An 11,344-nucleotide genomic window follows, 5' to 3' on the forward strand; every position below is an offset into this window, starting at 1 on the left:
TTGTCAAGGCACTGTATTTTTTATTGAGCATAAATCTTGTAAATAGGATTCTTGTTAATCTTGAGTGCATGTATACTTTTAGGGGCATACATAAAACAGTACTTTTATAAAAAGTTATCCATACTTGAGCATTTCACACAATTGCTGCAAACTGCAAGACGGTTTACAAAAGGATAATAATAATAATAATAATAATAATAATAATAATAATAATAATAATAATAATAATAATAATAATAATAATAATAATAATAATAATAATAATAATAATAATAATAATAATAATAATAATAATAAGACTTGTAATGCGCACGTATCCACCCTGCTGGGTGTTCAAGGCGCAGGATGTTTATAATCTCATGTTATAATGGAGTGCCTTCAGAAATTATGTGATTTTGGGGGTTCTATTTTTTTGAGGTGGGGGTTTGGTGGGTGTTAACTTCATTAAATAACACACTTACATTCCTTGTTGAGCTAGCTGTGGAACTTATTGGAATTTATATTAAGACTACGGATTTTCCAGTTGGATTGTAAGAATTAATTAGTTTTATATGTAATTACAAGGGGAACGTTTTCTGTGAAAGAAATTGTTGCAGGATACAGATCTCTTTCCTTGTTAGGTTTTAAAGATAAGTGAACAAATTGTAGCAGGATATTAAGGTTTTGAAGTTAAAAACTAGTTAGATTTGTTCAACAAATGAAAAAAAAACATTTTATGGAAGTTCAATCATTTCAGACTAATTATTTGTCTTTAATTTTTTACTTGTATATTTGTTTATTATTTGATGAATGGTTTTCTATTGCGTGTGAATGTGTCAACACCTTTAACTGGTTGTGTCTAGGGACGTCAAGAAATATATTTTCTATGTTTGATTTTTTTATACAGCAGAACCTTGAGCAAGACCAAAATATTTTCAATAAAATTTTGTACTTTAATTTGGAACTTTTTGCTTTCAGGAGTCAAGTTATTTGGAACGGTCATCAAGATATAAAAATAATTTTAATACCATTTTTAGTTGTTGAAAACAGCTTGGTAGCATGTATGTTTTCAGATCTGACAAATTAATTGCGCTTAGTCTTTTTGAATCGACCATGTATAAGATCACAGAAGTTCCTTTTTGAATTGACAATATTTTCTGACCAACATTGCAGACGAATTTATTATAAACAGCTTTTTCAGCACCAACATAACAATTCATTTCTGATTAAAATAAACAAATTCAAAATAAAAATTTAAAAATGGGTTCAATCCGTTGTGTGCACAATTTTCAGCATGTAAACACATTGTCAGAGGAAAACCTTTTTTTTCTTGGGGGGAAAATGGGTTAAATGTGAACTTCAATGTCGATTAAAGGAACAGAATTGGTAAGAAACAAAAATCGTGACGATCACAGATTTACATCAAACTTACACGGTCTAATGATGATGATAGTTGAAAACATCCCTTGAAATATTTCTGTCTGAAATTTCATATTTGATGAGAAATAAATAATCTAACTTCGCGTTTGGAGTTTATCGCTCAGTGAGCATTTTATTCATTTTTATTTTGGCATCGATGCAATGCAAAATTTGTAATCAGTTTTTCACTATTTTCTCGTGATCCAGATGGCCGATCGATCTCAAACTTCTACAGGTTTGTCAGTTTATGTATATGGTGGATTACATAAAGTGCTTACACTGCCAGCAACTGTTTTGTTAGTAAAAATTAATTTTGTAATGTTCCTTGAAGCTTTCAGACTTAAATTAAACAATGACTTTTTTTCCCATACCAAATCTGTAGAAAACCTTGATCAAAATTAAAAGATTACAGATAAGCAGGAAGTTTTGCCCTTTACTTCAGTTTTGATTAAACAGTTCAAGGACTTCAACAAATATCTGTACTAATCTTTTAATTGCACACGTTCTTAATAGAAGCATAGTTTTCAAACGACATGATGATAAAACTGCTGTCAAGATGGGTGAAATTTGTTTTGGTAAAACACTTTGGGACACTACTTCAAACAAGGATTTCAACAAATGTGTAATTCTCTTTAGTTGCACATGTAGGGCTACGTATAAAGAGGTCTAGGCGATATTTTCTGATGACAATGATGTCAAGTATTGGGGGAAATCGGCGAGGTAGTTCCCCATTTTAAGACCCTTTTAACAGCAATTTGTATCTGTGAATATGAATATGCTGTCGTCATAAGTAAGTATGACACTATTTTGCTCTTTAATTTAAGCAATGACAACATGATCTGCGAAGACAAAATAAACAACTTGGGGCAGTTTAGAATAGTCAAAGAAATTGTTTCGCCCCCCCCCTATTTTTTATATATTTGTTTTTATTTATATAAATTGAATGGCTTTGTACTGATTTTTTCAACAAATGACTCATTTAGCTTGGTCGCATCATGGTCGTACCATCTTTTTTCAACATTATGCTTGTTACTATTGATCATGAATCTACTCTAATCAATGCACAACCAGATAGCACTCTTATGGACCTCTTTTTATCCTGGACTGCAACGAATGCTGGTGTCTCATCGAGGTCGGATGAGCACCAGTGATTTCAAAATCAACATAATAAATACTATCACTGGGGGGACAGAAAATAACACCTACTAGCAAAATGGTATGACCTTCACACAGTCTACATGGATAAAAATTGGATTCAAGAATACACAAATAACATTGTTGTCATCGAAACCTTTAATTTCTGTGCATATTTTGTGTACATTGTATCTACAAAACCACTCTATATTAAAACATAAACATAATGTGACAACAATAGTAAGTTCACATTATACACAACCCTGTCAATCAATGGTAGAAGGTATGCAAAATACATGTACCTTGTAAATATTTACATATTCACTGCTAATTATTCCATCCCACTTCAATCCGAATATATTTGATTCTTAAATATGTGTAACGGATCTTTAGTTTTAAACTGGTGAATAACCCGTCGTATTTAATTAACCCCAACTCCCTCCAAACCGTCAGATTCCAACCTGCATGTTTTTGTTTGATTCTGTTGGACTGTGAACTGCACTGGTAATTATCATGCTCTGGGATCAGGCAATGGTGAATACTCCACCGCATTAACATCAACTACCTCAAAACCATCAAATTTCAACCTGCATGATGTTTGATTCTGTTGGACTGAGGACTGCACTGGTAACCATCATGATTAACATGTACATCATGGGATCAAGCATACCACCATAATCTGAGTCAAATCCGTTTGGGTATAGACTTATTACTCAGGTGAGACTTGAGGGAGTTGGAATTAGTAGTCTTTGTATGACAGTGTCTTCAGCAATTATGTCTCTATCTGTTTTCGAAATGATCCAATGCGCCTTACAATAAGACGAATTAATATGCCAAGAAACTACATACATGTACTGATTAGAAAAAAGTAACATGCATCGATGTATGGATAAACACAAATATTATTCTCTATCCCTGATGAAAATTTAGAAACTATCTTAATACAAACACAGGGATACGAGTCAGTACTGAGAACAACATTTTGCAACAGCGTCTTCTTTTGAAAGGAGCTGGTACTCTCAAAACCATGGGGACAATTTGAAGTAGACATAGTGATTTTTCAAATAGTTGCTGGTTGAATTTGACAAGTGCCTGGTACACTTGAACTGAAAACGTTGAAATATGCAAAACCATACAAAATATGCTCAATCATTAACACTCTGTCCTTTCAAAAATGTGAGCACCATTGCAACAATAAATATTGTGCAATTTCTAAAAAAATCTAGGTTGCAAAAAATGTACTCTTTCAAAACCAATAAAGATTACACTTCAGGCCTATCGCCTACTTTATTATAGGCTAGTACAAAATAAAATTAGTAAATTCAGAAAAATATAAGCACTATCAATAATCAATTAATAATCAAATTTACTTAATCATCAAACTTTTTGAGAAAACATTAAAACAATCATCAATTCTCGATATCAAGAATTACGGATTTATTTTAAACACATATCATGACACGGCGAAACGTGCGGAAACAAGGGTGGGTTTTCCATTACTTTCTCCCGACTCCGATGACCGATTGAGCCTAAATTTTCACAGGTTTGTTATTTCGTATATAAGTTGTGATACAGGAAGTGTTGGCCTTTGGACAACACTGTTTACCGAAAGGGTCCAATGGCTTAAAACCACACCAAAAGAAGAAAACAAACAATTTAATTTGAAGTCTGAAAATTTCTTGCCCTTAGAGCGTGGCTGGGTCTTTCACAGATTTAGTTCTAAAACAACCAAAACCTTGGCTTGACTTTCAAAAAAAATACTCCACTCTATGGGACCTCACTACCAAATTCTCAGAGTTAGAGAGATAAAACTACTAGTCTAGAATGCATATGTTCTAATAATAATTGCATGGCCCTACAGTACAATGTCGCACAAAGTAAGACTGTGGAGGATTTTTGAAGGATTAGGATGGTCCCAAGTCCTCCAAATTCCTCCATCATCTCTCCCTGAATATCTGGGCCCTTTTCCATAGAGCTGCTTCAGCAAAATAACATTGCTTAACAGTTTTCTGCTGAGCAAGAATGAGCTTGATACCAGATGGTACAATGTATGTATATGACATGGTTTTTTGGCTGGTAACCTTAATCTGGTAAGCATTATATTTAGTTTGCTTAGCTACTTTTTGTGCTCAAGCTGCTTCATGAAACCAATCCCTGGTGCATTGAATCCTTACCTATATGACCTACTTGTGGATGGAAAACATTGAAGGCTTCAATGTTTATGAAGCTATTGCTAATTTCGGCACACAAACAAGCCCATTGGCATGTACGCTCATTAGCCTGAGCGTCCGTCGACAGCTGTCTTTATATTGAGCCAACAACCACTAGTCAGAGGTATGAATCAGATGTACTGAAATCACCTAAGGGTATGATAATAAATTTGTACTTCTGCACATCGCACTTATAATATCAAATGGCAATGTATGAATTCCATTAATGAACACCAGGGCCCAATTTCATAAAATTTGAAAGCACAAAAACTACCTAAGCACAGAATAGTAGCCTATTGCTTAGAAGAAACTGGTTACAATCCAACATACCATTAAGTTAACATTGTTATGAGTGGTGTCCCACTTAGTTTGTGCTAAGCAAAGAAATGTGTCAAGCAGTGTGTTTTGCAAAACAGCTTTATGAAATTGGGACCAGATAATTATGTACTTATTTTCCTAAACCTGGACACGTACTTTTCCACTGTAATGCTCAACATGAAAAATGATTACCAAATTGTTATTTTCTTAAACAAAACATCATTGTGCTACTATTTAGTGTTCTGATTTTATTTTGTTATGACACCTTGTGTTCCAGGGCTTATTTCAGTCCTGATAGACACTGTGATGTAAAACTGGTTCTACTCAGAGCTACATGTAGTCTTGATTCACAACGCTGCAGTTTTGTAGTCATAAACACAAAATATAGCCATAAAAACCTAACTAGTGACCTATCATATGTACCATAAACCGCTTGCCGCCTAAGGGAGCTATTATTCCTGGAACCAAGACGAGCTAAGAGCCTAAACTATCATAAAGAGATTAGTCATTTGTGACTGATGATGCCATTAAGTTCCTACCCTGCATATAGAGTGTAGTTTTACATAAGACTGTAAGATTCTGAAATACATTATGTTTATGACATAATTATACCTCATTGATGAGACTGCGACTGTCATAGACAATGAACGTGAGATAATGTTGGGATCCTGAACACAATACATTTCTAGTTTTCATTAAACTACCATTATCATTGGTGTTTTTGTGCGTTTGTTTACCTTTAATTAAAGCTTCTCTGTAACTTTCTACAACCCACAAAAATAAAGCTACATGTATAATTTATAAAATTTAAATTTAAATTTTTGCGTAAAATCTGTCCAAAAGGGGACCTCGCGTCTTTAACATTTTATAAAGTGGGAAAACTCTATATCTCTTACAAAAGATTTGTATTAAAAACACTATTTTAATTACGGTTATCATTCAGATTTATTGGGTCTTTAAGTCATTACATAATTTGTGCATTTAGGTCTACTGATAAACTATGAAAATCAACATTTCACTAACATTGTTTAAACTAGCAAATGAACACAGTACTTGCTAAATGCCTTTGTAAAAAGAGTTGTGCACTGCAAATTCAACCATAAAATATATTACACAATAGAGTTGTCACATATAAATATATTCTTATCTGTGAAAGACATTCTTTAAAGCAAGGTTTTGGTTCTGTACAGTCACTGGGGGAAAAATGGGTGAATTAATCTGTAGCAAAAGGAAGTGCTGCATTCTTAAAAGCCACGTTTGCTTAAATCCGCTGCAAAGTATCACATCAAACTCGGCAGTGAATCAAACGCATTATTGTCAACAACACCTTTACAACCCTTCTCAGATTCTTTACTCATTTATAAAAGAGAGTTCAATTGTAGATAATGTAATAGTAGTGCCAAGTTACATCGCCGTTGTTGCTTCCGCAGAGCAGGAGGTATCACGTAGCCGGAGAGCATACGAGGAACTCAAGCACCCTTCATTCTACGTGACGGTATGTCACTCCATTTTGTCCGAGCCCCCATAATATCAATTTACACTTACTCTCGGGGCAGTAGTTATGTAGAACATGATTTGATATGGATTTAGATGTAGATGTACCCATGATTGTGGCCTCTACATAGGTGGGAATTCAATCTGTACTTAAAACTCATTATTATTCACAGGATGCCTTTGAAAACAATTAGCCGTCTCGAATTCATGGGCAGTTTTTGTGTGTGTATTGTTTGCATGAAACGTATTTGTACCGAGGTATGAATCAGAACCCGGCTGATTTTATAATTTATAGCAGTGTGAAAAAAATCAAACGATGAAAATACAATGTATAACCTTTTTTTATATATATAATAAACCTTGAAAATATTATGTCCCTGCTCTATAGCCACTTAGGCCTACACTAATTGTTTTATAAAATGTGCACAATGCTATAAGCTAGCTCTGGCTCACTGGCTGGCTGCCTAAATCTCTGCCACACTATACTGACAAGTACAACGGAAACAGACGACCAACCAGGCTAACTTGCAGAACAAAATTATTCAGTTATTCATTGGTTTTTCTGTGCATCATATCTTACATTTATACAAAGTAGAGTCTAATGGACTGTGTAAGTCTTGTGCATATTCAAAACATTTAGTACTTAAAGTCCTCAATGCTTTATGATGAAAAAAACAACAAGCACTTTAATGTTTGAATCTGCACGAGACTTGCACAAGTCTATTCTTTAAATAACAATTTGAAAATACAGGTGACAATGACAACTGGTAGAGACAATGACACCCATCTTAGTGACCCATCAAATGACATTAATGATACATTGGTGACAATGTCACGAGCCAGTGACACTAGTTGACACTGCCATCTGTCATGGATAATTAGTGTCTGTAACAATGACAAAATGCCATCGGTATAAAAGCGCCTTGTCATTGATCTTTTGGTGACACCTGTTGCATTCATTTAACACAATTTTAATACTTAATTAAAGTCCATGGTTCATAACATATTTGCACTTTTCAATAGATCTTATTCCTCTGAATTATGATCCTAAAGGGAGACTTTTGAAACACTGGCGGCAGCAGACATATTGGTCCGTTTTTGCGGATCTGAGCGTGTGCGCACATGCTCAGTATTGAGCGCCTAGGCCCCTGAGCATGCATACTACTGGCGAGAACTGTTAGAAATGGACTGTCCACAAATCTCCCATTGATCCATTATCTGCCTCATGTCCCGAGTGCTACTCTGAATTAACCAAACTTCAAACAAGACCGGCTGAAAAGACACCAGTCTATAGGGATGCATTTACAAAAAAGTTAAATGAAAACATGAATCAAGGTTGTCCTTGGACCCTTAAATATTCATTGTTTTGTCACTGCATGTTTGGTCCGTCATGGTTCACCATTAAGAAACATTCATGTTTCTGATCATTTACTCAGCAGGATGATAGTGAGTATGTTTCACGCTTTACATCCTACGCGCATTATGCGCATGACCGGTTTCTCATGCATCAAGGGAAACCGTAATTGACCAAACATAAAGCAGTGACTGACTCTATACATTACCACCATTGGAATGCAGAGATCTTGAAATCCATGTCACACAACCGGTGGCAAAGTTTTTGTTGATGGAGACTTTTTATGGTATCGAGACGTATTTTGTGATGTAGAATTTCCTGTAACTTCTTGAGAAAAAGAAGAGAGCAAATGACCATTTCCATGTCATGAAGACCCAGATGGCCGTCAAGTAATACCCATGGTGAGCTCCAGTCACAGGCATGAGAGCTGCAGAAATACAAATTGTAAATAATGACTCAGAATTTCATAAATGCAAACACAGGTTGATTAGTCAATGCACGTAAAATACCCCAGTACACACTTTGCGCTTTGAGAAGGGGGGGGGGGGGTCGTCTGGCAGTGCGTTTATCTTCAATAATTTGAAGGCTGCACTCAAAAGGGAAAAGAAGAAGACCTGAGTCATCTCAGTTGCTTTTCACTTCATCAGCTTAAATTAGTTAAATTAGAACAGTGCAGGCCTGGAATTACACGCATGACACGGGGGCCATGGCCTCTGTTGCCCCTGGTCTTGGTGCCCCATAGAGTTATATATTAGAACTAGAGGGCGCACTGGTGATGCTGCTTGCACAAACGCGACGGAACCGCAAGATGACAAGCGCGCCATTCTGTACGCGCGTTGAATACGAAGTACACGTTTGAGTTTTTTTTATAGAACGCTCACGCGATGCTGTTTGTTCAACTTACAATATGGCCGCACAAGCACACGCTGTGAGATGGCTGTTTTGTCAACTTAGAAAATGGCCGCCTGCGCTCATGCCGGGGCGCGTATATAGGCCAGTGCGCCCTACAAAAGATTTCCAATCAAAAAGACAAGGGTGCCCTCTCAAAGATGAAATTCCAGGCCTGCAGTGATGTTCATTTGACTTACTTTGTTTTTCCACAAGAGCTAAGACAAGGTAGGTAATAAAAGCAGCAATGGATCCGAGTTGAACTATAAATCCTAAGATGATGGGTGCTTTGAGTCGATTGACCCAAACATCACGGTCTCCTCTAGTGTGCTGGATGTGAACGATAAGGGTGAGAGCAGCAAATATTCCTGAATATGGAAATAAAATAGAGCACATGCTAAGAAACTTGCAACACAGGGGAGGAGGGGTACAATACTTGGCTCGATGTACCCTCCGTTCTAATTCTAGTTCTACTCCAGTCTAGTGACAAGTACAACTCTATTTGGGTTTGTTACAATTACTGCAAATAGTATGTAGCAATAGATACTATAGAATAGAAGAGGAAAGGTTGCAGATAGATTATGTGTACAAGACATAAAATATAGAGTAACCATGACCTTTCTCTAATTCATGATGGAAACAGACAGCATGTTTATTTGTTTCGATGAACTTCCCATCAAGCAAGGGAACTCAGCAAACTCCCACACAAGCGGATATAAACACCAAGCTGGCAACAACCACTCTCTCTCCAAGTGGTTTAACGTCTATGATTATGAATTGCACAAATCAAGAAATTGTGATTCAGCTAGACGACAATATTTATTTTACTATATTGTACTGGTCATTGTGACCAAAACAGGATTGTCAGTATGGCGTATCTGCTGTTTTTCATCAAGCAGCTAGCTGAGACAGCATCCTTCACAGAGCAGGGTAGTTACAATAACGTAACCCTCCTTCCGGCAGCAGTCTCAGGCTCCGCCGTCGGGAGGAGGGTTACGTTATCGCAACTAAAAAAGAGCAGGGCTACATTATTTACATGTATTTCTTACACAATCTGATTCTATCAATATGACAAAATCTGTAGCCATCCATCCAGATTCATAAATCAAGCAAATTTTCTCATAAGAAAAACATTTCCGAGAGTGAATCACCCACCATAAATTTATAATTAAATTTATGATTCTTTTAAGTCTAATGATAGATTATCATCAGTATAGCACTTCAGAACTCACCACTAACCAATCCCCAAATTGCAATATGAAAATTCCTATATTCTTCCACTGCGAGAAACACCACTAACACCAGAAATCCGAGCGAGATGCCAGTGCTCGCGATGACAACCCTGGCCCGCATCGCCGTCCGAGAAGGCTCCATTGCGGCACCCTGTTTCTTCACCGATGGCCCCTGAATTGAAGACGCGCCGTCGGGAGGAGGGGGTGTCACTCTGCTTGCATCGTCAAGGCTTGCAGTTGCAGAAGGATGACTCATTTTATTTATGAATGGGGGCGCCAGCTAGAAATATCTAATGGTTCTAAATTATGATAATTTGACTATAAAATAAATTAGAAACTTGCTGCTGTCGCACACGACCTGAGAATTACATCACACACAAACGTCACGAATTACTCAACAACGTGTTTTTTTTTGACAAGGCCGATGAGAGCGCCCTCTCTAGTTCAATGTGGAGATCTTTTCTCTTCCTTTTTTAGGCGCACCGGCCGGTCAGAGCCGCGTGTGGGGTTCCCTTCGTCTTTGATCCGAGCATCGAAGTGTGACGTCAAATGTTCACTGAGGCTTGGACTTGATGGAAAATCATAGTGAGGATATTTACAAATCACAAAGTAATAGACTTGGGGCAAGTGCTCGGCTCTTGTACGAGGGTGCCGCCTTCGAACAATTATTAATTAAGACGGGTTTTTTTTCGGGGGGGGGGGACATAAACATTAATTTTTGCAAAACTATATTTATAAAGAAGCTTTGGCAAAAATATTGATTTACCCTGGTAATTCTGGTGCTTCATTTCGAAGAGACATTAATATTTGTTGGCAATCCATTATTCAGAATGATAGGGAATCTGACAAGGTCTCTGGTCACTACAGTTTTTTCCCCAAAAAATAATGTTATTGTCAATCCACAATATTATTTATTTCCCACAAAGTAGACCCAGTGACTGATGGGGCGCAAGATTCCCTTTTTTCGAAATTTTGAAATGACATTATGACTGATAATGTCAAAATTTCGAGAAAAAAAAAAATCTATCGCCCCATCAGTCACTGGGTCTACCCACAAAGTGAATCCGCAAAAAGCGCACAAACCACAATCAATCAATATTCCCGTTTTACTGGCCTGTACTACTTTCACCCCTTTTATCATCCTAGCTCTTTGGTTTAATGCACCCGGTCAACTTAACTCTTAACTCATGGAGGCCTTTAGACCTAGTGCCTGGGCGCTACATTCCTTTTTTTCCCGAAATTTTGACATTATCGGTCGTTCCTTTTTATCGAAACTTTGACATTATATCGGTCATGACCGATAATGTCAAAATTTC

The 11,344-nt window shown here is 36.7% G+C and overlaps 1 protein-coding gene across 1 annotated transcript; it reads right to left on the reverse strand.

Annotated features, from left to right (window-relative positions):
• Positions 1 to 4,120: 4,120 nt before the first annotated feature.
• On the reverse strand, positions 4,121 to 10,397 carry LOC117288201 (heme transporter HRG1-like). Its single transcript, XM_033768947.1, has 3 exons — positions 10,029 to 10,397; positions 8,997 to 9,164; positions 4,121 to 8,335 (listed from the first exon to the last, which is right to left on the reverse strand). Exons 1-3 carry the CDS (start codon positions 10,282 to 10,284, stop codon positions 8,190 to 8,192), a joined length of 570 nt encoding a protein of 189 aa, XP_033624838.1. The 5' UTR covers positions 10,285 to 10,397; the 3' UTR covers positions 4,121 to 8,189.
• Positions 10,398 to 11,344: the final 947 nt, after the last annotated feature.

Source organism: Asterias rubens, chromosome 3 (genome assembly GCF_902459465.1).
Source record: "Asterias rubens chromosome 3, eAstRub1.3, whole genome shotgun sequence".
NCBI classification, from domain to species: Eukaryota; Metazoa; Echinodermata; class Asteroidea; order Forcipulatida; family Asteriidae; genus Asterias; species Asterias rubens.

What these genes read in the sequence shown, in the direction of transcription:
- LOC117288201 (XM_033768947.1), bottom strand. Translation starts at nt 10,284, where the DNA reads ATGAGTCATCCTTCTGCAACTGCAAGCCTTGACGATGCAAGCAGAGTG. An exon ending in AATTTGGGGATTGGTTAGTG is followed by an intron (nt 9,165 to 10,028) that starts GTGAGTTCTGAA and finishes TTCCATATTCAG; the next exon opens with GAATATTTGCTGCTCTCACC. An exon ending in AGCTCTTGTGGAAAAACAAA is followed by an intron (nt 8,336 to 8,996) that starts GTAAGTCAAATG and finishes GTATTTCTGCAG; the next exon opens with CTCTCATGCCTGTGACTGGA.